At 44.6% G+C, this 27,615-nt stretch overlaps 4 protein-coding genes across 4 annotated transcripts; all 4 read left to right on the top strand.

The window, feature by feature from the left end:
* The first annotated feature begins 360 nt into the window (after window positions 1-360).
* LOC143826167 (olfactory receptor 6Y1-like) lies at window positions 361-1,696 on the top strand. The gene is made up of 2 exons (XM_077314816.1): window positions 361-379; window positions 771-1,696. Exons 1-2 carry the CDS (start codon window positions 361-363, stop codon window positions 1,694-1,696), a joined length of 945 nt encoding a protein of 314 aa, XP_077170931.1.
* An 8,442-nt stretch (window positions 1,697-10,138) lies between these two features.
* LOC143825451 (olfactory receptor 226-like) lies at window positions 10,139-11,092 on the top strand. Its single transcript, XM_077313481.1, has one exon. The coding sequence runs from the start codon at window positions 10,139-10,141 to the stop codon at window positions 11,090-11,092; it is 954 nt and encodes a 317-aa protein (XP_077169596.1).
* A 4,641-nt stretch (window positions 11,093-15,733) lies between these two features.
* On the top strand, window positions 15,734-16,666 carry LOC143825450 (olfactory receptor OR9H1-like). The gene has a single exon (XM_077313479.1). The coding sequence runs from the start codon at window positions 15,734-15,736 to the stop codon at window positions 16,664-16,666; it is 933 nt and encodes a 310-aa protein (XP_077169594.1).
* A 9,177-nt stretch (window positions 16,667-25,843) lies between these two features.
* Window positions 25,844-26,776, top strand: LOC143826244 (olfactory receptor OR9H1-like). Its single transcript, XM_077314946.1, has one exon. The coding sequence runs from the start codon at window positions 25,844-25,846 to the stop codon at window positions 26,774-26,776; it is 933 nt and encodes a 310-aa protein (XP_077171061.1).
* Window positions 26,777-27,615: the final 839 nt, after the last annotated feature.

Below are 27,615 nucleotides of genomic sequence, written 5' to 3'. Positions count from 1 at the left end.
GAAGGAGTCCAACTTGCAAGCCCTCAAGCAAAGATCTAATGTATCAAGGAGCATTCAGTACTTTGGACCAAATGACTTCGAATGACTGACTTTCAGCTACTGCCCAAAGGCAAAAATGAGGGCAGACTTCTGGTCTGGTACCCCACCTCACTGGTTCTGTGGATGGGGCTTGTAATCTTCTCACAGCAATAGCATCATGAACACTGCTGGTGCCAGATTCGCTTGGAAAGAAATCCCTGATTTCTAATGAGTGTACATGGAAGAAATTATATTGAATGTGACAGCGTTAGATTGCAATCTGTAGGCAGCCTCTCTCACACAGAGACACATTTATATATTTTAAAAAGATACAGTCAAAGCATGGTTAGCCTGATCCTGCGTAGATCAGGGGGTTGGACTAGATGGCCTGTAAGGTCCCTTCCAACTGATTCTATTATTCTAGGTTGCTTAAGCCCATTAAAATAATCGAGTTTTTGATTCAGAGATAAGTTGGTTCACAGATTTCTTGAAGATTCTAACCCTGAATGACGAGGTGCAGGTATGCGGATTTATTTTGCTTGCTCTCAAGTGAAACAGTTGCATGTAATTCACAATGAATGTGTCATGACATTTACAGGGGTTAAAGTACTTGTCTGCCTTTTGTTGTAATGAAATAATTTTAAAATGTCAATACTGAAATGTCTTGTCTTTTGGAAAATGCAAAACCATCAACTCAAGTTGCATTGTATCTTTTGGCCTATGCCCACCACAGAACTGATTTAGCTTTCAAGAAATGGATGAAAGAAACAAGACCAATGTCAGCTATTTCATCCTTCTGGGATTCTCTTCCTCTGCTGAGCTTCAGGAATTGCTTTTTGTCCTGTTCCTCTTGGCATATCTCCTGACACTCATAGAAAATCTTGTCATCATTTTAGTCATCCGGCTCAACAGTAACCTTCACAAGCCCATGTACTTTTTCTTGTGCAACCTGTCCTTCCTGGAAATCTGGTACATCACCATCATAGTCCCTAAAATGCTGGCAGATTTCCTCACACAAGATAAGCGAATCTCGTTCCAGGGTTGCCTGGCACAGTTGTATTTCTTTGTCACCTTTGTATGCAGCGAGTATATCCTACTGGCTGTCATGGCCTATGACCGGTATTTGGCCATATGTAACCCACTACGTTACCCAGTTATCATGAGCAACACCTTCTGTGCCCAGCTGTCAGCAGGTTGCTGGACGTGTGGTTTGATTACCTCTGCCATCAAGTTGACTTTCATTGGCCAGCTGAAGTATTGTGGTACCAACAAGATCAACCACTACTTCTGTGACATTTCACCCCTCTTGAATGTCTCCTGTACGGACTCCTCCTTGGCCGAGCTGGTGGATTTCCTCTTGGCCCTTATGGTCATCATGGTCCCACTTTGCATTGTTGTGATGTCATACATCTACATTATTTCTACTGTACTGAAGATCTCTTCAGCCCAGGGCAGGAAAAAAGCCTTCTCCACCTGCAGCTCTCACCTTACAGTAGTGGTGCTGTTCTACTCTACTACACTCTTTACCTATGCACGGCCCAAAGCCATGTATGCCTACAACTCCAACAAATGGGTATCTGTGCTCTACACCGTTGTAGTCCCCCTTCTAAACCCTCTCATATACTGCCTCAGAAACAAGGAAGTCAAAGATGCCTTGAGGAAGACACTGTCTGCTTAACAAACTGATACTGAAGGATTTGGATTTACATTATCAAACATGAACAGGAGCACAAGTGAATTTGGAATTCAGTCTCCTACTTTTTTCCATCAAATTTGAGTGAAGCAAATTGGATTCTTCTGGTGACATTTTGACAATCATGGCATAATCTTCTCTGTTCCAGACTGGCTATTATTCTTATAATTATCATTAATATTATGCTTCTTGTTGCTCAAACAAAAAATTAGAATGTTTTATCCATTGTCGAGCGTGAGTAAAAATATAAGCAAGATTTTGACAATGAATCTCTATCAATCCAGTCCCTATTAGGGTGTTATAGAAAATAAATAGAATTATTTGTGGGTGGGTGGGATAATGGTGACTCTTGCCAACCATGCATCTAAGTATGATTCTATCTTGATAGTAATTTGTTGAACTCTTCCAACTCATCTTGTTTGAGTTCAGGAGTTTATGATCCTCCTCTTGGGCAAGCCAGGGTTCTTTTGAATGAAGATCTTCCCCCTATACTATAGAAGTTTCAAAGCTTTTAGAATCATAGAAATACTCTTCAGGTAGTACGGATACTCCATTGTAAATAGCAGAACCTAAGGCATTTGGAATTGTTCAGGTATTGCAAAGGGCTCTTACTTGAGAAGACAAACTGTCTGACTAAACCATGAAATTCTAGGTTGCAGAACATTTGATTCATTCATGTGCTCTTTGTATTCATTCAACTGAACCAAAGTTTTCTCATTATACACATACCCCAAGTAATATTAATAGAAAATGTCAATTGTAAATTAAAGTTTATTTTTAAAAACACAATAACCATTACGGCTTCAAACCAGGATATCTGAAGGACATTCTTCCTTCATACGCTCCTTCTGAGGAATTATGATCACAGGGGCCCATTATGCACAGAGCGGAAGGTCCACATTCGAGGTGGAATGGCGGAGGCTAAAATCACTGATTATGCACGCCGCAGGCGGCAGCCGGGCGCAGAGTTGACGTATGCCACTGAAAAAGCTGCATTAGTGAGATGCGGAAGAAAGTGGAGCTTCCCGGGCACCCAGGGCGCAACCAGAAATGGCTCCGGTTTGGCCATGTGCATAATCTGATACTCTGGGTTTTGCCGCCGTTGCGTCCTGTCCCATACATAAGCAGTTTGCTTCACTTCTTCTGCCTCCTCGTTGTCCATGCTGCCGTTTCAGCAGTCGTGCATAATAGGCCAGGGAGAAGCATTCCTGATTGTCTTACAATCCTAGCAGCTTGTTTGGCGGATACATAAGAAGAGACCTTTCAAATGGAAGCTCCACAATTATGGAACAACATGGCCCCCTCTCTTTGAATCTTTGGGAGGCAACTGAAGATGTTTTTATTTAAGACTGCATTTAATTGAAGCAGTCCTAAATTGTGGTCTTAGATTTGTGTTTTATGTATTTCTGTACTCTTTTTTAATGCATTTTATTGACATTGTAAGCCACCTTGAGCTCCATAAGGAAGAAATGCAACTAATACATTTCAAATAAATAAAATAAATTAATAAGCAAGGAGTGCTGCTTGAATCCAATATGCTACCACTATTCACAGATTCAAGTGGGTCGCCGTGTTGGTCTGAAGTGGCACAACAAAAATAGAGTACATACATAAGACTTTATTGTTTCCAGCCATAGGCCATTACAATGCGATCAATATCATATCAGTTGATATAAAAACAGTAAAAGAATTAGAACAATACATGCAGTAATCCATAAATAATAAAAGACAATAAGAATTCAGGTTTCTAGCTCTCTGGTGGTGTAAATTTGGCTCGAATTTTCCTTGCGGCTAATGCAAATAGTGAAACATTATAACTAATTGACCGTGACTCCTTGCTGACTGCCTCAACCTCTGGGACCATTTCTGATTATTCTGCATTGCTGCCTGCCTTTGGACTTCTGGACCACGTACTGACTCACTTCAGACTGGCTTCTTGGGCTCCAATAACCGACTGCTTGTGTTGCTTATGCTCCCAGCGAGCTACCCATGACTTCTTACTGTGCTGCTGTCTTCCCACCAAGTCTGATAACTACTGGTGGGAACACTGCCAAGGTCAGCACAGCTGAGTGCAGAGGACCCCATCAGGGGACAGCCTGGGCCACTAACATGAGGGCTTTGATAACTTAAAGAGTAATAATGTTGGATTCTAGAACAAAACTTAAATTTGGGTCCAGTGACTCCTTCAATGTGCTTGAACATCAGATAAATCTGGCCAGCAATTTACCTAGGCGGCAAAGGAGGAACCTCTCACTGCATCAGGACACAGGAAGAGAGGAGGTTGGTAGGCCTCCACCCCCTGGCATGCCTTGTGCACTTACCACTGTGGGCACATGGCAGGAGGGGTGGGGGAGAGAGGCCAAGCCAGGCATCCCTTTATAGGGGCGTATGCCTCATCTTGAGGCCTCTTTTCTTTTGCTCCTCACAAACAGGCTCATTCACACAGCTTCTTGGCAGTAGCATGTGGCCCAAGCATCGACTTATCTTCCTTCAAAGGATGACTTTTGTGCAGCACCAAGGCATGAAGGTCTGGAAGAGCCAGCTGGCTGGAGGCATGGGGAAAAGAGTGGCAGCAGGCATCCAGTGGCCAGGTGGAGATCAACCTTCTACAGAACACTCAACAGCGATCCCCAGCAGGTAGCTGGTTGTTCCCGGAGCTAGAGTTATTGGGTCTTGGGGAGAGGGTCATTGGGAAACCAGGTGGCTAGCTTGCGCTGGGCTTGAGGACTTTCTGGTGGTGTGTTTTCCCAGCAGCTACCTTGGGCCCTACTAAATACAGAAGTGAATCTTCCCCCCCCCACACACACACACACACATACAGGATCAACTCCTGGCTGGGCACACATTTGCCCTCAGAATGGCTGTTTGGTTTTGGGGCAGGCTGGGATTGGAGGTGGGGACCTAGGGGGTTGTGGGCCTAGGATTGGGGGTGGAAACATATGGAAGCATGACTCCAGGAAAAAGCAGGAGGATGGGGGCAAAGGGGGGGAGTCCCCAAGGTCAAGCCTGCTTGCGCCACGTGGGGAGAACCATGGCGAGGAAGAGTGCGAGGCAGAAGGGCCCTGACTCAGATAGCAGGGAGCAGCAGGGTCCCCTTCATAAATGGAAGCTTAATGGGATACATGGGGTCATGTGCTGAGCTGTAGACATCTCACCCTCACCCATGCCCATTCCACCTCCACCTCCACCTCAAGCCATGGGGCTGGCCCCTGGTGCCTTGGCATTTGTCTTAACCCAGCTCCACCCTCATTATTAGCCGCAAGACCCATGCAGGGCAGCCGTTACTGGCAGCAGGCTCTGGACTCCTCCAGAGGAAACTGCCATTGTTTGGCACCACTCATTTAGGCACAGGAACATGTCCCCTGCCACACGACAACTAAGTGTGCATGCACATGAAAGCTTTTACCTTTAATAAAGCTTTGTTGGTCTTAAAGGTGTCAGTAGACTCAAACTTTGTTCTGCTGCTCCAGACCAACACAGCTACACATTTGATTCTTGGTTTAGCTTTGGCTGAATGCAGCCTACTTTTCCCGAGACACAGTAATTATGGTTTGGCTAATGAGGCTGAAGGCACTGGCAAGGCCATCCTGTATTGAGTCTGCCATGAAAACGCTAGAGGGCGTCACCCCAAGGGTCAGACATGACCCGGTGCTTGCACAGGGGATACCTTTACCTTTAATGTAGCTATGACATCTGAAGTGTAGCACAGCTTTGTCAAAGACCGTTTTTTGGGGGGGGGGTATGTTTTACTGTCTCGATGCAACAAATACTAATTCTGATCCTTTACAAGTCTAAAGTTTGGGGGGCAACTTTCCAGTTAATTCCCTAGGAAGGAGAACAATGTTACTGTCTAATTCTGAAAAGTGTCATTTCATCTTGTCCCAGCTGACCTAATCTGTGGAATGTGAAGTACACATTGATCTATTGGATCAATGCACGATGAAAGCATTTTATACCATGAGCTTTCTACTAGGTCTGGATAAGTAGTCTCCCCTTTTTTGCATACTCAGAACTATTCAATCCAGATACAATAGGAAAAAAAAATTATTTTACAGTGTGCCCAGCTTTTCCTCCAAGGAAGAAAAACACTTTTTTTCTGTATCACCATCCACGGCTATGCAAGTTCTCTGATGGAATACATCAACACAGATTTTAAACAATGGTAAGTGCTCCTTTACAGATATGCATCAGGATTACAGCAGAAGGATGCTGGAGAAAGACACATTCAGCCTGGGAATCAATCCCAACTTTTTATATATACATAGGATTGCAATTTCTAATATCTATTTGATTATAAATAGTATATACATTAGGACAAGCTTCAAACAATACTGAACTAAAGTGATAAAAATAATGAAGTCTACATCCATAGCTTGTTGTATGTGTGTGGAGGGGGTGTTTTCAGTGGGGGAAACTATGTGTTAATTCCAGAAAGATCCTTCTGCTAAGTGAAATGTGTTCTTTGATGAATGCATTGGACAAAATTTCTGACTCAGAGGAAGGAAAAATTTGGATCCAAATCAACACATTTAAGGTATGACTAATAAAATATGTTCCTCACTGAAAGAAATCATTGATCTTAAAGGTCTGAAATGGGATTGGATCCATCCTGCTTTTTCATTTAAACTCACAACTTTCTCCTACTTACTAGAATAACATGGCTTTGTTCAGGCAGATTCTGGGGAGAGGCGAATAAGAAATGCAAATAATAAATAATAAAATAAATAAGATCCAAGCATAGGACTGAGAGTGATCAAAGAGGACCCTCCTTTCTTTCATGACCAAAAAACCTGGTGGCAAGAAGCTTTAAGAGATAGCTGGTGTATTCTGTCATACATCTAAATTAAAGTGACCAGATTTTGCATTGGTAAAGTGGGACACCATTGATTAAAATTTTGGTCTATATGGAGCAACAAATATTTTCATAGAATGCAAAAATAGTATTGTAATATATATATATATATATTTAATTTCAACATAAGTACAATTTGCCACGTACTCCCAGATATCCCTCCTAAAGTGGGACAATCTGGTCACCTTAATTTAAATGCCTGGTTTTTGCCAGAAGTGTGTGTATGTGTGTGTGTTAAGTTGAAATCCTGGTGGAAATCCACCCATTTATATTACATCAATTTTGACTGAGCCTACAGTGACAATAAACTATTTTAAGAGATAGTTGATGGCTTCTGTCATATAAGGTGACCAGATTTTAACATTGGTAAAGCGGGACACCATTGACCAGAGGGGGGGGGGTGATTAAAAATTTGGTCAATATGGAGCAACAAAAAGTGTAATAGAACGCATAGAACGCAAAAATAGTATTGTAATACATATTTTTAAATTTCAACATAAGTACAATTTGCCAGGTACCCCCAGATGTCCCTCCAAAAGTGGGACAATCTGGTCACCTTGAACTACTTGTGGGGTGTTCCTTTTGGCCAGAAGTGTGTGTGTGTGTTTAAAATTATTCACAAGACTGTAAGAGGTAACCTGAAAGACCAGTGGGCCACCTAGTATATTCTTTCCCCCAAACTCTCATGCTTATATGTTTGAAATCACACAGATGATTTCTGATAGCAGAACATCATTAAACTATTTGGTATGATATTTCTATACTTGTGGAGTTTTTTTGGTGGCTTCCGGTTAGGACTGAGTCACACAGACTTTCTGCACGTGTATTGGGGCACTAGATCAGTCCAAGTCATACAATCTGGCAATTTTTGTGTGGCTTCTGCAGTGAAGTTCCTCTCAAATTGCAGAAGTGGGGAAAAGTTTGTGGGGAAAGGTTGCATTGTGGCTTGAGTCACACCATCACCCTATGGACTGGTTCACATCTGTGCACTAAAAGCCTCTGTGTTACGGAAGAGAAATCTGAGTCCTCAAACCATAGAGGTGGGACTGCAAGACAAAAGTGGTTAAGTAATTAATAATTAACTTGTGAGCAACTGTCATTAAATTCGATGGGTCGGATGACTTTAGTTCATAATTACCTAGTAATTGACCTGCAGGCGGGTATTTGGGCTGAAGAAGACACACGTATATAACTTTTAGGCAAATAGGCTACGGTTTTATTAAAATGTATATAGGCAAAGATGTGTTGGCCAGCAAGGGGAGAGGGAGCCTGTAACCAGGTCATTAGACCCTTAATACCCCTAGACTCCAGCGGCGCCCTGGAGATCCCGTCATGGTATCCTACCAAGCCCACAGGTTCCCTCGCCACAGGATCTTGCTCTGGGGTACCGCAGGAGGCACAGACATCCCTTAGCAGCTGATGGTGAAGATTGGTTAGATGAAGCCAATGGGTTAGATTGGTTTAAAATCTGGTAATATCACGTCACTTTCACAAAGAAATTTAGATTATAAATTTAGGCAGACAGACAGAGCGATGATAGACTGAATCCTAGGTAAACATTACTAGTAGACTGCAAGTTTTGGTTTTTTTTTTTAAAAAATTTAAATTCATGTTTTTTTTAAATCATGTTTTTTTTAAAACAAATTATATTACATTGTTATACTCTTCTCTGGAGGATTTTGTTTTGTCCTTTATATGCAAACCTTTAGAGCCTCTTCTGGTGCAGAGTGGTAAGGCAGCAGAAATGCTGTCTGAAGCTGTCTGCCCATGAATCTGGGAGTTCAATCCCAGCAGCAGACTCAAGGTTGACTCAGCCTTCCATCCTTCCGAGGTCGGTAAAATGAGTACCCAGCTTGCTGCTGGGGGGTAAACAGTAATGACTGGGGAAGGCACTGGCAAACCACCCCGTATTGAGTCTGCCATGAAAACGCTAGAGGGCGTCACCCCAAGGGTCAGACATGACCTGGTGTTTGCACAGGGGATACCTTTACCTTTATGCAAACCTTCAGGCTAAATTTTTGACAGGAATCCTCCCTGGTTTAAACTTATACCCAGATGCTTAGAAAATAGTATTTTTGCTTTCAGATGTTGCCTACGTGTTACATAGAGTTTCCTGGTTTGCATATACTTAAAAAAAAATCAGGTCCAAGATTGAACTGAAGTAATTGTTAATTTATGGGTCTAATACTACTTTTAATATAATGTTTACAATTTGTTTATACCTGTATTTATTTGTATACTTATTATTGTTTTACTGTTCTACTTGTGATGGCCAATGGCTAGATACAATAAACTTGACTGACTGAGAATTTGTTGTATTTTTTAAAAGTACTACTTTACTGAAAATGTAAATAGAATTTCATTATTTATTTCCAGAGTTATACAATGAAGCCACTCTGTGCAGCCCTCCTCTAGTACCACACCAAGAATACAAATGGAGAACTGAGGTGATCTATGAAATGTCTATGGCTACCTTGCAAGCTGTAGGTGGGAAATGAATCGTCTTTGTTTTGTATTCTCTCTACTGAATCACTTACAGACTGGCCTCCATACAGCCTCTTTTATATTTTTCCTTATAGATATTTGTGTTAGGATTGTTGTTGACTTGAACCTAACCAGGAATTTATGTATGTGTGTGATGGTATCATAATTTGTACAAGGATTTTTTCACAAGACTCTCCCAAGAAGGCATGTGTACAAAAAAAATAATAATATTAAAAAAAATCTCATTTCAGGTTCAGCCAGAAACTATTCAGGACAAATCCAAATTACATGAATACCCCTTTAATTTCTGGGATTTGGCCTAATTGATATGGCTGAATTTGAGACGTTTCAGGGGGTGGGGTTGTTCACATGTTTCCCCCCACTTTCTAGACAATGGAGAGCATCTTCACTACCTGAGAAGGGGGGAGAGAACCCACTAAACAGTTGATAATGACAGATGCACCCCTCTCTTTAAATCCCTCCCCAAGCTTGGGGAATCATTTAAAGGGAGTGGACAGTCCTTGCTCCCTTTAAATTCTCCTTCCCCACCTCCACAGCTAGCTTGGCATTTAAAGCTTTGCCTGTAAAGGTAAGCGGAGGGATTTAACAGTAGCACATGGCCACTGAACAACTGATAACAACTGGCGCACCACCCACTCACTTTAAGGAAATGGTGCACCCGTCATCACTACTGAGGAGCTGCCTGAGAAAGTGAGTGAGTTCATTTAACTGGGCTGAATTTTGGGCAAATCACAATTTAGCCAACTCTGATTGAGCTCATTTAAATGGAATAGATGGACAATTAAGCTCAGATAGGTCTGAAAAGTATCCAAATCAGCATGGTTTGGGGTACTTTTCAGCCCATGCCCAACTCTAAGTCCTGATCCTATGTGTTGGCCTACTGCCCCACCCCCCAGCTAGGAAAGCAGACAGTGGGCCCTCAGAAATAGCCTAGGTAGGATTTCCAGAGGACAGAAGGAACTTTTGGAAATCGGAACAACCTGATATATGCATACTGGCACCTTTTTCACAAATAAAGCCTGTAACTAACCATTGTTACTGTTGTTTCTATGCAGAACACACCTTCTACCATGGACAGACAAAATCAGTCCAGAATTAGAGAATTCATTCTTCTGGGCTTTCCCACATCTGTGGAATTCCAAATCTTGCTCTTTGTGGTGTTCCTCATAGTCTATATACTGGTACTGACTGAGAACTTCATAATAATGGTGACTGTCTGGATGAACCTTACCCTCCATAAGCCCATGTACTTCTTCCTGTGCAACTTGTCCTTCCTAGAGATCTGGTATATCTCTGTCACCCTGCCTAAGACTATGGGAAACTTCCTGATAGAGAATAAGCACATCACCTTTGTGGGCTGCATGATGCAACTCTATTTCTTCCTGGCATTAGGCTGTACTGAGTGTGTGCTCCTTGCTGTCATGGCCTATGACCGCTATGTTGCCATATGCTTCCCTCTGCGCTACCCAGTGATCATGACATGCACTCTCTGTGTCCAACTGGCAGCTATGTCATGGATCAGTGGCTTCTTCATCTCCATGTGGAAGGTCCTCCTGATATCACAGCTGACTTACTGTGGCCCCAATGTCATTAACCACTTTTTTTGTGATGTGTCCCCACTTTTGAAGTTGTCCTGCACTGACCTGTCCATGTCTGAGCTAACCGATTTCATCTTAGCCCTGTTTATCCTCCTGACCCCGCTGTGTGTCACTATTCTGTCCTACATTTACATCATCGCCACCATCTTGCGGATCCCTTCTGCCCAAGGCCGCCAGAAAGCCTTCTCCACCTGTGCTTCTCACCTCACGGTTGTCGTTATCTTCTATGCTGCCAGCATTTTTATCTATGCACGCCCCAAAGCCATCTCTTCCTCCAATTCTAGCAAACTGGTCTCAGTTCTTTATGCTGTCGTAGTCCCTCTTTGCAACCCAATTATTTATTGCCTCAGAAATCAGGAGGTGAAAGACGCTATGAAGAAAACACTGCTCCGGAATCCAGGGCTCCATCCTAACCCCAAATACTGACGTTGGAAAGGGGCAACAATGAAATCTATAGAAATTAGATACTGGCCACGAAACAAATACATCATTTTTTTCAATTACATTTTTAAAGAGGGCAGATTTTAAGACTAAACACTGGAACTAAGGTTCTCCTCAGCTTGGCCAACTTTTAAGTGACATGGACATGAATTGTAACACGCCTCGAGCCTCTGGGGAGAGGTGAGTAACAAGTCTAATAAATAACAACAACCACAACAACAACATTGGAGCAGTTCTGAAATTTTACATTGGCAGATCTTACATTACCTAGCAATTTGACCTAGAAATAAACGGTATAGAAAGGAGAGAGAAGTCTTCTGCTTTCTTCAATATCAGTCTGTGACAGTGCTTGGCTACTTGCTGGGCAGCACAGAAAACACCACAGGGCACAGTGGACAAATGCAGCTGGGTGGAGGGCTGAGACCAGGGGCAGGAGGAGGCAGCCAGATGAAGCTCAGAAACAGGGCAGCTTTGGTACAATATTTGCCTGGTACAATATTTGCCTCCTCCTAGGCAGAGGAGCTGGCTATAGCATGGTGGCTCTTTTTGTCCCTTGTAAGGTGTTGTTGAAGCTATATTGTCATTTGGAGGAGGGCAGGATGCTGTTCCCATTGGCTGCAGAGGAAAGGACACGCAGTAATGGGTTTAAACTACAAGTACAACGATATAGGCTAGATATCAGGGAAAAAATGTTCACAGTCAGAGTAGTTCAGCAGTGGAATAGGCTGCTAAGGAGGTGGTGAGCTCCCCCTCACTGGCAGTCTTCAAGCAAAGGTTGGATACACACTTTTCTTGGATGCTTTAGGATGCTTAGGGCTGATCCTGCATTGAGCAGGGGGTTGGACTAGATGGCCTGTATGGCTCCTTCCAATTCTATGATTCTATATTGGTGTTTGTGAATTGTAATGGTTTCTCTGCAACTACAGGAACTAAAGCTACCAGACCACAGTCACGCAATCCAGAATACCCACAGCAGCCAGTTGACTTCAGCCAAGAAAGCCTTTGACAATTATTTCTGTGATTCATTCTACTTTAATGGCAAGTATACATCCTAAGCAATGTCCTCTTAACTTGGCTATGCATAAGGGGAAATAAAAACCTCTCTTCTGTGTATGCTCCTTTCACATTTGGGAAATACCGCATCTGTTCTGTGGACTGGAAAATGCTAGCACCCTTGGGACTGAGTCTGAAGTGAGGAAGTCTTATTTTAAAAGAGAATATTTGCAAGTGACAAGAACATCTCAAACTTAGCTCTGTGCAGAAAGTGGAAGGTCATTACAGCTCTGAGAACACTCAAAACAGTTGTGAGATCTTTGATGCTTCAAAAGAATGATACACCTGAGACACGTCAGGAGGAAACTAGGATCCTATCCTGGACTTTGAGAACCAAGTGAGAGATTGTACTACCATGACTAGCCCATGTCAAAGAATAGTAATATTGTTGATGCTGATATTTAGACATATTTACTAAAACAACTACAGGTCTGTCAGATTGGGCTAACTGGTCAATTTTCTCTTCTGTGTATTCCCCTTCACTTTCATGCTCTTAGAATGGAAAGGTGAAAACTGTTAAGCTATTATTTCTGCCACATTTATGCTTCCTGTGTTCTGAAAGAAGAGATCCTCACAGTGTTCTTTGGGTCTGAAGTTTTTGATGTTGTAGAATGAAAAGGCTAGGGTTGTCTGTCTTTGACCATTTATGCACTGGAGGTTTCATGCCAGGCTGCACGCTGGAGTTTTAGTTGTGGCAGGTTGCCCCACCTCTTTCTGCATCCACATGGGGGAGCATTTGGCCTGGTGCATCTCATCCATCCCTGATCTATGCTCCTGACAGGGGGGTGGTACAGTGAAGTTCCCAGTGCATAAACGGTCTTTGTCAGAATACAGGAAGGAGACCATACTGATTAGTACTTTCAACTTCTTAGAACCTTTGTTCAATGGTTAATGCAGAGATTGGGGAAAATTAAATAGTATCAAAGGAAAAAATAGTCTGGTGGTACCTCAGAAGTTATCCCAGCATAAATATGAAATGAATTTTTATGGTGTTATAGGACTACTGTTTTCTTCTTCTGCTACTACAGACTAACTTAGTTACCCATCAGGAGTTATTATCATCAAGGTAGATGTTGCATGTTCTAGGCTTGATGTGTGTGTCTTAGCATATTATAATTACTTATCATATTAAGGGTTCTGGGAATATATAGATGTGTAACCAAGGGGGGCAATGTGGTTCAGTTTCGTGCATGTGAGAATCAGCAATCACACAGAATTCTGTCTTGTGTCTTGCCCATTTTGATTTTTTAAAGGGTGAGAGCAAGGTTTGGATTCATTTAAGATATGGGACTGATTTAATATTGTACATGTGCTGTGGAATTATGAATCACAGCATCTATACATACAAAATGCATAAAATCTGCATCCACACAAGCAAAGCTCACAGAAATTTGCTGCGATCATTAGTAAAATGCCAAATAGAATATTTATTCTTATTCTCCCACTTTGACATAAGCAGTTAGGAGTTACCTAACATTACATCAGCATCCCCACCCACCCCTGTTTTCAAAATATAATATTAATCATTATTGGAGTTGGGGAAACTTCAACTTTTTTTGCATATTCCAAAAAGAAAGATAAATGTCTCATGGTTACTCTGCAGAATAGAAGCCACAGCATAATATTTGGTGCATAGACGTGGCGTAGCACACCACAGCTTGAGTGTTATTCCATGACACACATGATTCCATTCTGAGTCAGAAGCCTTAAAAAGTAAAAGTATCCCCTGTGCAAGCACGGAGTCATGCCTGACCCTTGGGGTGACGCCCTCCAGTGTTTTCATGGCAGACTCAATACGGGGTGGTTTGCCAGTGCTTTCCCCAGTCATTACCGTTTACCCCCCAGCAAGCTGGGTACTCATTTTACCGACCTCGGAAGGATGGAAGGCTGAGTCAACCTTGAGCCGGCTGCTGGGATTGAACTTCCAGCCTCATGGGCAGAGCTTTCAGACTGCATGTCTGCTGCCTTACCACATCCCCAGAAAACAAGAAGGAATACTGTTACTTTGCCATTGGTACTACACAACCGCTTGGAGTGGAGAGCCAGTGTGGTGTAGTGGTTAGAGTGGTGGCCTCTAATCTGGAGAGCTGGATTTGATTTCCCCACTCCTCCTCCACATGCAGCCAGTTGGGTGACCTTAGGCCAGTGACAGTTCTCTCAGCCTTACCTACCACACAGGTTACAGGGAGAGGAAGGATAGGCTAATTTAAACCACTTTGAGACTCAGTTAGGTAGTAAAAAGCATATATATATTTAAAAAGCTCTTCTTCCCTTTTTCTTCTTCCAAATTGTGGGTGTTTCCTTGATGTCAAGATTTAGGATGCTTTAGGATGCTTTGGGCTGATCCTGCATTGAGCAGGGGGTTGGACTAGATGGGCCTGTATGGCCCCTTCCAACTCTATGATTCTATGATTCTATGATACTATGATTCTATGGTTCTATACAAGCAGCTCTCTAATGTGATTGCCCTATTGCAGTATTACTTAAAACACCACAGTGAGCTTTGCTCTCTACATCTAGCATTATGTGGTTGTGTGTATGTAAATTATTGAGCATCAGCCTGTCTTGAACTTCTATGTGTGGGAAGCCACAAACCATTAAAAGTAGCACTGATGTTTGGGCTGTATCCTCTCTATCATAGTGCTTCTGTGCTCATGGTATACAAAACATGCATGGTGTACTAACCCTTAAACATGGAATTGTGTGCACTAACATTCTGGGTTGGAACGAATCAGGTCTTCTGCAGATTCCTTTTTGATCTACCCAAAATATTATGTTGGAGATTATGGGATTCGTATAGACATAAGCCCTGTGGGACGGGGGCTGTTGGAAGGAGGAAAATTGGGTTAGATTCAGCAGAAAGGATCCAACCTATGATGTATAAATGTGTAACAGTGTATATTTAGAATATGTCTGATAAGGTATACTCACCAGAGAAGCATCACAAGGCTGACTGGCCTTCCGTCCTCAAGAGTGTATTTTAGTACTAAGAGAGCCAGTTTGGTGTAGTGGTTAGGAGTGCGGACTTCTAATCTGGCATGCCAGGTTCGATTCTGCACTCCACCACATGCAGCCAGCTGGGTGACCTTGGGCTTGCCACTGCACTGAAAACTGTTCTGACAGCAGTGATATCAAGGCTCTCTCAGCCTCACCCACCTCACAGGGTGTCTGTTGTGGGGAGAGGAAAGGGAATGCGACTGTAAGCCGCTTTGAGCCACCTTCGGGTAAAGAAAAGTGGCATATAAGAACCAACTCTTCTTCTTCTTCTAATTGTCTTTTACTTCCTGATAGTTTTAAGAGTTCCGAAATCTAATTTCTCTGAACAATTTTGATCACATCTCCTTTTCTCTTTCAGGGCTAAAATTATTTCAAGTAAGATAACTATCACACCAAGAAGCTGTTTTTCAAAAAGCTACCAGTAGGATATTCTGTCTGGAGGACTTCTGATATGAATTGCTGAAATCCCAAATTTACTATGATTTCACAGGGATAAAACTGCCAGACTGCTAACCGAAAAATCTACTTTCTCAAGTTGAATCCCAATAAATATGTAGCTTTTCATCCCAGCAAAACATGGAAAACTGCACCATGATCACCCAGTTCATATTAGTGGGATTCCAAGGTGAGCCCGGACTGCAGATTGGTCTCTGGTTTCTCTTCTTGCTGCTTTATATTGTGACCTTGGTGGGGAATATTGGTATGATCACTCTCATCACTGTTGATGCACAACTCCATAGTCCTATGTACTTCTTCCTGAAGAACTTGTCCTTCTTAGATCTCTGCTATTCTTCAGTCATCACTCCCAAGGCCATGATGAACTTTGCAACCAGGAACAAGGGCATTTCCTACAATGGATGTGCCAGTCAAATGTTCTTCTTCTCTCTCTTTGGGACTACTGAGTGTTTTTTCTTGGCTGTAATGGCATATGACAGGTTCAGTGCCATCTGCAGCCCTTTGCTTTATCATACTACCATGTCCAAAAAAATCTGTGCCCTTCTGGTGGCTGTATCATATTTCTTTGGCTTTCTAAATTGTTGCACACAGACGGGCTTTACTTTCAGCTTGCCTTATTGTGAGTCAAGTGAGGTCAACCAGTTCTTTTGTGATGTCCCAGCTGTTATGCATGCTTCTCATGCGGTTACTTTTGTCAATGAAATTGTCCTCCTAGTAATGTGTGGGTTTATCATAGTTGTGACAGCCACAATTGTCCTAATCTCCTATGGCTACATTGTTGCTACAATTTTGCGCATACCTTCTATTCAAGGGAGACACAAAGCTTTCTCAACATGTACTTCTCACATCATGGCTGTAACTTTGTTCTATGGGACCGCTTTCTTTATGTACGGCCAACCTGGGGCCATGGCTTCTCCTAACCAAGGCAAAATAGTCTCTGTCTTTTACACCATTGTTATACCAATGTTGAACCCACTAATATACAGCCTAAGGAACAAAGAAGTCAAGGATGCTTTGGGGAGACAATTCAAAAGAATGTCTTCTCCCCAGTAAACACTCAGCAGTACTGTTCAGCATACAGAAGGAATTAACATGTTTATCAGCTTTATTTCATCCATCGGGTTGGATCCAGCTAGTTTTTCACTCAATGTTGACCAATTGTCCTCCTTACTGCAACCATCATCCATCTGTCTTTTGTATATGCAGGCTCCATGATCCCCAACATCACCTGCATTAGTGGCCAAAGAGGACTGCTCCTCCCTTCTGTTCCAGCAGAAAAGGTGGCTGGAGCTAGCTCATGCTATTTCAGACAAAATCTGATAGTTCTTTGTCACAGTTTGAGAAGAAGCATGGTTCTGTTGAATGTCTATCACCTATTTTCTTCTCTCTTTTTCATTACATTCTGTGACTTCATAACATGTGATGTTATTACAATCTTCTGTTGGGTACAGTCCTTCATAGAATCATAGAATAATAGAGTTGGGACCTCATAGGCCATCTAGTCCAACCCCCTGCTCTATGCAGAACACTCACAACCCTATCGCTCATCCAATTTAACTTGCCACCCCTTCATGTTTCCTTTTAATTTCAATTAGATTTGCCTAATCATATTATTCACGTATTGTTTAATGAGTTTCTGTATCTATATGGCATTTCTGTGTACCAGTGCTAAGCTTTCCAACTGCTGTATCTTATACTTTAGAAGCAAAAAAGAAACCAGACTACTCTAATAAGTCATATTTTCTTGAACCAACTGTAATATGGATGCAAATTGCAAGGTTATTTTTAGCAGTTAACATATGTCAAGAAAGAATATGTTTGGCTTATAGTTCAGATTCTGATTATTTCCTGCTTGTTTCTGTATAATTGCTTATACAGATGATAATTAAAATGGATATCTTCTCTAAAGCAACCCTTAAAACTCCTATAGCTTATTTTTACAGTGGTCTTTTTGATGCATCTAGAGCTAGAATGGAGTCCATTAGCACCTTAGAGATAATCAAGATGGCAGGGGGGGAGGCGGTATAAGAGTTCAAGAATCAAAGCTCCTTTCATTAGACACTGGTGGAATATTCTTTGCACTCTGGCCAACAGTATGTAAGTGAAATGCAGCCCAGTTTGGCAGCTGAGATAGAAATTACTCCTTTACTCCTCAACTCCCTCATAAGGCAGGATGTTAGAACCTTGCTTAGGTGATGTGTCACTACCTCTTGCTTTTCTCTGACCCCCTTGGTTGCTGCCAAGTGTTAAAGTAACTAAGGATTATGTTTTCATACTGTGAGCATGTTGTCAAAGCTTTGTTTAGGGATCAAGGAAATAAATCTTAACTAAAACAACATTGTAACTACAGGGCACAGCTCTGGAATAAATGCAGTTCCAGGACAAGAATACAGATTAAGAGAAGGCGAGAAGCTGTAGAAAGGTTGCTAAGCCAAGACCATCTGCCCAATGTCCTCTCTGGGAGACTACATACAGATTACATATAGAGTGCATGTGCTCCTTCTACATAGCTTCACACAGTTCTATGCTTTCTCTCTTTCTCTCTCTCTCTCTCTCCCTCTCCAACCAATTCTGCACGGAGGCATAAAACTTTCTCCACCTTCTGTTTGCAAACGCACCATTGGAAGCCGCGTGTTTGCAAACTTCCTGACGGGAGACCCCTCCCACGTTTTCTTACTGCCTCCTTTCTTACTGCCTTACAGCTTATTGCCTCCCGATGAGGCAGCCAGGGAAAACAACACAAACTTCAGTCACCACAAGCCACCAATCCCTGAACAGTGGTTGTATTGGGGACTCAAACTTCCTTCCCCACCCCCAAGCCCTGAATTAATTTTTTTAACGTGCACTTCCGCATTGCTATGGAGAAATTCCACAACAATGAAACATTCCTCCTCTTTGTGGGATTCTTCATGCAATGGTCTCTATTTATGTTTGGGGTAGATTTGTGATAGGCTGGCCATGGTAACTGGACCCCAATGAGTGATTGTGTGTTCACAGTAAGGTTTAAAAACAAATAGCATGGATGCCTAGCTGATTGGGAGAGGGCTGCTTCATTGCATGCCCCCCCCTTTTCCTGTTCATACCCCACCCCCAAAAAAAGCAAATGGGAATGATGCTTGATCCCAAAACGACCATGCACAGTGAGGGGAACATTTTATTTTTGCATCGGGAATTTAGCTTTGCTGTCTTGCAGCAACGTGGACTGCGCCATTATTTTTTAAAATCACGATGAGGAAATTGAGAGGGATGGGCAGGTGCAAGGGCAGGCAAAATGCTGTAAAGCCTGTTGTGCATTTCTCGCTACACACAGGTTTGCCCCTGTTTTCTCCCCGGATCGTTGCACAGCAAGAAGAGGGAAATCATTTTTTAGCTATTTCCCTCATCACGGAGGAAATCTTACTAAAACTCACGCCAGCCACTTGAGAACTCCGGTTTGCTGCTGATGTCATGTGAAAGCAGCACTAAAACCCAAGAGCGATGAGAGGCTGTCCTGGGGACAAATTCCTCATGCAGAATTGGTAGAAGAAGAAGAAGAAGAGTTGGTTCTTATATGCCACTTTTCCCTACCCAAAGGAGGCTCAAAGCGGCTTACAGTCGCCTTCCCATTCCTCTCCCCACAACAGACAACCTGTGGGGTGGGTGAGGCTGAGAGAGCCCTGATATCACTACTCAGTCAGAACAGTTTTCTCAGTGCCCTGGCGAGCCCAAGGTCACCCAGCTGGTTGCATGTGGGGGAGTGCAGAATCAAACCTGGCATGCAAGATTAGAAGTCCGCACTCCTAACCACTACACCAAACTGGTCTCTCTGTCTCTCTCATACACACATCTAGAAGGGATGTATGCCAATAAAGGTTTCTGCATCTGAGTCATATAGAAGGGGCAGCTTCTTTTCTGGTTTCATCTCACATGAAAATGACTAACGTGTACCTTAGGATTTGGAGGCTAAAAACCAGCTTGGCCTAGAGGTGCTGTGAAATCAAGCCTGTTTTGTTTGTTTAGGCTTTTCCCAGCCTCAGTGTCCCCTCAATGCTTTTAGTCATCATATTTGATTGATTGATTCATTCATATCCCAATAGCAACCCAAGGTGGCATATGCCATTCTCCTATTGTCCATTTCATCCTCACAACACTTTGAGATAAGTTAATCAGAGAGACTATGACTGGTCCAGCGTGACCCAGTGAATTGCCATGGCATGAGTGGGGGATTTGAACCATGGATGTCCCAGATCCTAGTCTAGCCCTCTCAATAACTATTACACTGGCAAGGGGAGCAACCAAGTACAAAGGGAGGTAAAGTGAAAGTGGGAAACATATTCAATAAATCCAACCAACACCTACAAATCTTGTTCCTGAGGGATAAGAAATGCCAGTGACAGCATTGAAAGAGGACATTTCAGGCTGCAGCAAGGAACAGAAGGTGAGAAAACTGTATTCCATCAGTGCAAAATCTTCTGCCCATGAAAAATCGCCAGGGGGATCTAACTCACTCTGTAGAACTTTTTTTCAGAATTCTAGTTAACTAGATTTTAAGCCCATTTTATATTAGAATAAAATGGGCGCTAGCTACTGTCCCTGGGGACAGCGCTTGGTGGCTGGCAAGGGTGGGAAAAGATGGCAAAGGCTCCTGCGCGCCCGGGAACAGCGCAGGGCTGCTCGGCCGCCCTGCGCCCTCCCCGGGCGCGCAGAAGCCATTCTCCCCTCCCAGCCCCCCAACTGCAAAGGCTTCTGAGCGCCCGGGAAGGGCGCAGGGCGGCTCGGCCGCCCCCGCGTCCTCCCCGGGCGCGCAGAAGCCATTCTCCCCTCCCAGCCCCCCAACTGCAAAGGCTTCTGCGCGCCCGGGAAGGGCGCAGGGCGGCTCGGCCGCCCTGCGCCCTCCCCGGGCGCGCAGAAGCCATTCTCCCCTCCCAGCCCCCCAACTGCAAAGGCTTCTGAGCGCCCGGGAAGGGCGCAGGGCGGCTCGGCCGCCCTGCGCCCGCCCCGGGCGCGCAGAAGCCATTCTCCCCTCCCAGCCCCCCAACTGCAAAGGCTTCTGAGCGGCCGGGAAGGGCGCAGGGCGGCTCGGCCGCCCTGCGCCCGCCCCGGGCGCGCAGAAGCCATTCTCCCCTCCCAGCCCCCCAACTGCAAAGGCTTCTGAGCGCCCGGGAAGGGCGCAGGGCGGCTCGGCCGCCCTGCGCCCGCCCCGGGCGCGCAGAAGCCATTCTCCCCTCCCAGCCCCCCAACTGCAAAGGCTTCTGAGCGCCCGGGAAGGGCGCAGGGCGGCTCGGCCGCCCTGCGCCCGCCCCGGGCGCGCAGAAGCCATTCTCCCCTCCCAGCCCCCCAACTGCAAAAGCTTCTGCGTGCCCGGGAAGGGCGCAGGGCGGCTCGGCCGCCCTGCGTCCTCCCCGGGCGCGCAGAAGCCATTCTCCCCTCCCAGCCCCCCAACTGCAAAGGCTTCTGCGCGCCCGGGAAGGGCGCAGGGCGGCTCGGCCGCCCTGCGTCCTCCCCGGGCGCGCAGAAGCCATTCTCCCCTCCCAGCCCCCCAACTGCAAAGGCTTCTGCGCGCCCGGGAAGGGCGCAGGGCGGCTCGGCCGCCCTGCGTCCTCCCCGGGCGCGCAGAAGCCATTCTCCCCTCCCAGCCCCCCAACTGCAAAGGCTTCTGCGCGCCCGGGAAGGGCGCAGGGCGGCTCGGCCGCCCTGCGTCCTCCCCGGGCGCGCAGAAGCCATTCTCCCCTCCCAGCCCCCCAACTGCAAAGGCTTCTGCGCGCCCGGGAAGGGCGCAGGGCGGCTCGGCCGCCCTGCGTCCTCCCCGGGCGCGCAGAAGCCATTCTCCCCTCCCAGCCCCCCAACTGCAAAGGCTTCTGCGCGGCCGGGAAGGGCGCAGGGCGGCTCGGCCGCCCTGCGTCCTCCCCGGGCGCGCAGAAGCCATTCTCCCCTCCCAGCCCCCCAACTGCAAAAGCTTCTGCGTGCCCGGGAAGGACGCAGGGCGGCTCGGCCGCCCTGCGTCCTCCCCGGGCGCGAAGAAGCCATTCTCCCCTCCCAGCCCCCCAACTGCAAAGGCTTCTGCGCACCCGGGAAGGGCGCAGGGCGGCTCGGCCGCCCTGCGTCCTCCCCGGGCGCGCAGAAGCCATTCTCCCCTCCCACCCCCCCCAACTGCAAAGGCTTCTGAGCGCCCGGGAGGGGCGCAGGGCGGCTCGGCCGCCTTGCGCCCTCCCCGGGCGCGCAGAAGCCATTCTCCCCTCCCACCCCCCCAGCGGCAAAGGTTTCTGAGCGCCCGGGAACGGCGCAGGGCGGCTCAGCAAGCCGCCCTGCGCCGTCCCCGGGCCCGCAGAATCCTTTGTACTCCCCCAGTTGGGGGAAGGCACAGGGAGCCGCAGGCCTACCTTCCCTTTCGGCGGCCAGCAGAGTAATGGCCGCCGTGCAGGGAAGGGTAGCCCTCGTCGGGGATGGGGCGGGTTGGGAGGCGCTTCGCGCCTCCCTATTGGCTGTAGTCCAGGCAAACAGCCAATCAGCAGCCGCGTTGTGCGCGGCTGCTGATTGACAGTTTGGGGCTGGACTGACAAGCGGAGGGCCCAATCGGGAGGCGCTTCGCGCCTTCCGATTGGGCCCTCCGCTTGTCAGTCCAGGGGAAGGGGCCTATTGGCACCCTTCCTCATCCCGGACAGGGCCCGCCCTCGGGGCCCTTACTGTTTTATTTCTTCCGCTCCGCTAGGAGCGGTTAAAGATAATATACAATGTGATAAGTACTTCAAAAGCTGCCTAATTTTATGGATGACTCTGGAAAAAAATGTAAGATATAATCTGGCCTCAGGGCAGCCTTTCTCAGCATATTTACCATTGATAAACCCCTGAAACATTTTTTGGGGCTTCAAGAAATCCCAGAAGTGGTGTGATTGTGCAGAATATGGTGGTGAAGCATAGTTGTGTACATGCTCATCCAGGGCCTCTCCCCTTTCCATCCCATCCCATCCCGGCCTATCACTGGCCATTTTGGGAGGGGCAGGAAGTAGGTCAACATACCCATAAATGGTCATATCATGCAACAAATGCTTAACAATTTTTAAAATATATGGTTTTTGTCTGTGCAGGTCACTCAAACCCCATCATAACTTCTTTTCTTTTTCTTTTTTCTTTTTTTTGGTGGCCAAAGAATACTCTCCTAGTTTTCAGTTATCAGTGAAAAAGGTGGTGGGTCTAATCCTGTACCACCAGTACCATCCCACCTACTTCTACTGATTCCTTGGCTGGGCAAAAGAACGTTCCAAATTTAACACAAATTATAAAGTTTGGTTGCATAAGAGGGGTATAGTAGATTATGATGACAGAAAGGTCTGTTTCATTTTTAATCTTGAAGGAGAGAAAAATAAACTAGCAGGAAATCGTACTCTTCAGAAACTATTGCATCATGTTTCTCTGGAGACTGTATGTTCTCCTTTGGTAATGGGTAGCTTTTACAAATGCATAAACCAAGAAAAAAATTGCCACAACCCATTTGTATCCACGGTAAGTGCAGATTAACTTTACGGTGGGAGATGGGGACCGCACAATCCTACAGTTTTAACTCTTCTTCTAGATTTTACTTTTGTTGATCAAAGTCCTCCCAACCAGATAGTGGACTGTACATTGATATGGAAGAGGTGAGGATCCTGGAACAACATTTTACTGCAGAAGGGACTGTTGGTGTCTAGATCTCCAATTTAATTTGGCTGGGAGAACAAAACTTAGTATACAGTTAACATAAGTGAAGTCACAAGACCTGCTGCATGAAAGGTCTAAGGGGTTGCATTGCTATAAGAGCCAGTAAATCACGTGAATCTCATCTCCATAGCAAGCTTGGCTACTTTTATGAAAGGATTAAATCAAACAAGGCAGTCCAAATAAGAGACACCAATTTGTCATAAGGATTTCCCTCCTGCAAAACTGGGACCAATTATAGGGGGGGGAGAATCACAACAGAGAAGAAAATGCAGACTGCTGGGGAAATCTGAAATAATGTCTTTGCCTCTGTGGTTTTCCCCACTGGAACAAGACCATAGTGACTGAGATCTACAATTGTGGAGTCTTTGTACATACATGTCACCTGGGATCATTGTCACATCTTCAGTTAAAAGTAATTGTGATAAGTTATTGCAATAAAAATGCTAGTAGGTGACCACCCTGTAGTCCACAGGATTGGTCTGAGATCAAATTATTACGGCATCCCCATTACAAAGTCACAGGGAGGTATCCTACCTTCTTCTCAAGAAGTTTAAAGTCTTGCTCCAGCACAAGGATCCTTCTTCCAGAGGAAGAATCTGCTTATCAAAAGAAGATTCTACAGCTGTGGAATGGTAGGATCCCACCAATTGTACTGTTAAGCTCATCAGTTTTCTTTCTCACAGTGGTCCCTGTCCCTTCTGTTCATGTAGATCCTGTGATTCTCCAAGAGGACTTTCCCTTCTTTTCTCTCCATAAAACTAACAATCTTCTATATTCTGCTTCTACTGCATGTATATTAGGACATGACTGGACTGAAGCAGATATTAATTCAAATAGGGAAAATGTTCCCGAATGATAATATTCCTGCTACTAACGGTCTCTCGGGGGACAATAGCTTTTATGGGTTTTGTTTGTAAAACATGAGAAAGCATTCCGAATGAGTTTGGTTAATGTAGGATGGATTTAATATTGGATTCTTGTTTCAAATTTGGTCATTTTATGCCCGCTATCTCTTTGTGTGTATGTGTGTAAGTGATGGTTTCATTAAAAGATAGAAGAAAAAGAATTGGTTCCCCCTCCCCTTGCTTTTCACTCCCTGAAGGAGTCTCAAGTGATTTACAATGGTCTTCCCTTCTTCTCCCCACAACAAACACCCTGTGAGGTAGGTGGGGCTGAGATACCTCTGAGAAAACTGTGTCTAGTCCAAGATCATCCATCTGGCAGCATGTGGTTCTCCAGATTAGAGGCTACCACTCTTAACCACTACACCATGCTAGCTCTCATATAGAGCCTCTCCTATTTCTGGAGTATAACTTGCATGCTGGTGTATTTAGAATTTAATACGTTTACATAGGTTGCAACCCTAACAATAGTTTCTGGAGAATAAAGTCCACTGCAGTAGACCAAATTGGGATTCTGAGTATAATTTAGGGTTCCTCTTTTAAACAATGGCAAATATAGAACTGTATAAAAACCTAGTTGGTTTATTTTTAAGACAGCTTTTAAAAATATATCTAAAGATGTTTATATGCTCCAGGCACACTGAATGGCAAATAATGTTTTTGATGTTCTTATACTGTCTATTACATGAGCCTCTTGCGGCGCAGAGTGATAAGGCAGCAGACATGCAGTCTGAAAGCTCTGCCCATGAGGCTGGGAGTTCAATCCCAGCAGCCGGCTCAAGGTTGACTCAGCCTTCCATCCTTCTGAGGTCGGTAAAATGAGTACCCAGCTTGCTGGGGGGTAAACGGTAACGACTGGGGAAGGCACTGGCAAACCACCCCGTATTAAGTCTGCCAAGAAAATGCTGGAGGGTCAGACATGACTCGGTGCTTGCACAGGGGATACCTTTACTTTTACCTTTTATACTGTCTATTACAACTGTATGGAGGAATTATACAAAGGGTGATGATCTAAAATTATAGTGGTTCAGGTCAGAACTGTGCCCCAATGTAGCACTTGGCCCATGAGCCCGTGGGGCTTGTGGTTGTCATGACAACTAGTTCCCATCTTGAAACAACTGTGGCCAGAAGAAGAGGTAAGTCGCAAGCCTCCTTGTAGTTCAGTTCTGGATGTGTTGTTGTTATGTGCGAAGTCGTGTCCGACCCATCGCGACCCCATGGACAATGATCCTCCAGGCCTTCCTGTCCTCTACCATTCCCCGGAGTCCATTTCAGTTCTGGATGTACAGGTGGCTGTTTTGGTTGATGGTAAATTCAAATATGGTTCTGTGAGCCATAAAGTACCACTAATCTAAAGTGTCTTTTATATCTCAGACTTTGTATAATATTAGCATGATGGTACTTTCAAGTCATGTTTTTTTAATATTGCCTTTTTCACTTTTTCAGTTACATCATGTCTCTGACAATAGAATTTTACTAGCAACCGTACTTGGCATCCAGGACAACCTCGGATTGCTTATCAGGGTTATCTCCTTTGCCTTTGGCACATGATGTTTTCCGGCTGGCCTACTTAAGTACTCATGAAATAACTTGTGAAATATGTTTGCTTCCAAGAGAATCTTAAAAGCATGACTTCCCCCCTTTGTTCACAGCTATGGAAAACAACACTGAGGTCACCGAATTCATCTTGGTAGGATTTATGGGAAAGCCAGAAACACAATCAATTCTGTTTGCTCTCTTCTTGATAATGTACATTGTCACAGTGATAGGTAACATTGGCATGATTCTTATCGTTAATGCAGACACGAGGCTTCATACCCCTATGTATTTTTTCCTGTGGAACTTAGCTTTCTTGGACATTTGCTACTCCTCAGTCATCACTCCCAAGGCTATGCTGAGCTTTGCAACAGGGGACAAGACCATTTCCTACAATGGATGTGCAACCCAGATGTTCTTCTTCTCTCTTTTTGGGACCACTGAGGCTTTCTTTCTGGCTGTGATGGCCTATGATAGGTTCATTGCTGTCTGCAACCCATTGCTTTACCAGGCCATTATGTCCAAGGAGACCCGTTGTCTCCTGGTGGCTGTATCATACTTTTTTGGTTGTGTCAATTGCTGCACCCAGACTGGCTTTACGTTCACCTTGTCATTTTGTGCACCGAAGGCAATAAATCACTTCTTTTGTGATGTCCCGGCTGTCATGAAGGCCTCCTGTTCGGATACTTTTGTGAATGAAATTGTCCTGCTAGTGGTATGTGGGTTAATCATTGTGACCACAGGCATCATTGTCCTTGTATCATATGGCTACATTGTTGCTACCATCTTACGCATACCTTCCGGCAGTGGAAGACACAAAGCATTCTCAACGTGTACGTCCCATCTGATGGCTGTCAGCTTGTTCTTTGGCACAGTATTCTTTATGTATGCCCAGCCTGGAGCCATTTCCTCTCCCAATCAGGGGAAAGTCGTGTCTGTCTTTTACACAGTTGTCATCCCCATGTTGAATCCCATCATCTACAGCCTCAGGAATGTGGAGGTGAAACAGGCTGTCATCAGACAATTCAGAAAGAGAATCTTTTCCCATTGAAACCCATGCTTTTAACTGTCTAGTTAGTTCTGAATCATGTTTTGGGCTAGTTCAGTGAAAATTAGATTCAGTCCACAGAGTTTGGTGGCTAAATCCAATTGAAGTTAATAGGATATTAACTTTAGGATGCTTTGGGCTGATCCTGTGTTGAGCAGGGGGTTGGACTAGATGGCCTGTATGCCCCTTCCAACTCTATGATTCTATGATTCTATGATTCTATGATATTTAAAAAATATTATAAAGTCAAAGATCAGCAAGTCATAAAATTCAGCATCAAAGATTTAGTCTAAAATTTTAGAAAATATAGCAATTTAGTATTAAAGCCATAAAAAGAAGTTAATAGGATATTCTAAACACGAGCAAGTTTACATCCAAGTTGACACAAATTCTTTATTAGACAATGGATAAGATAATCTTCCTATTTTCCATTTGCCATCCTCAGAATTGTGCTCAGCACTGGTCGAATGCACTTCCAACCAAGCCACCTGTGAAGCATTTTCATGTTAACTTTCATACTGAAAGCAAAATTCCATTCATGTGTCCTGTGTATCTCTATTGCGCTCAAGAAAGCAATATATTTAATTCAGTCCATAAGATTAGAATTTGTTTGCATTGTCATTCTTTGAATAAAAGGAAAACACAACATGAACTTCAGGATGTTATGTCATTGATAAATTTATGAGTGTGTCTTCTAAAAGGGCAAGTGGGAACTTAAATTATGGAGACAAGGAGTCCCATACTACCGTTTCTGCATTTGCTGCCGCCACCTATCTCTCCTTTCCCATGGATTTTGATCTTTTCCTTTCCATGGATTTAGGGTACAGGACATCTCTTTGAAG

Source organism: Paroedura picta, chromosome 16 (assembly GCF_049243985.1).
Source record: "Paroedura picta isolate Pp20150507F chromosome 16, Ppicta_v3.0, whole genome shotgun sequence".
NCBI lineage: Eukaryota > Metazoa > Chordata > Lepidosauria > Squamata > Gekkonidae > Paroedura > Paroedura picta.
The sequence above is the reverse complement of the archived record's forward strand: the minus strand, read 5'-3'. Positions and strand labels throughout refer to the sequence as shown.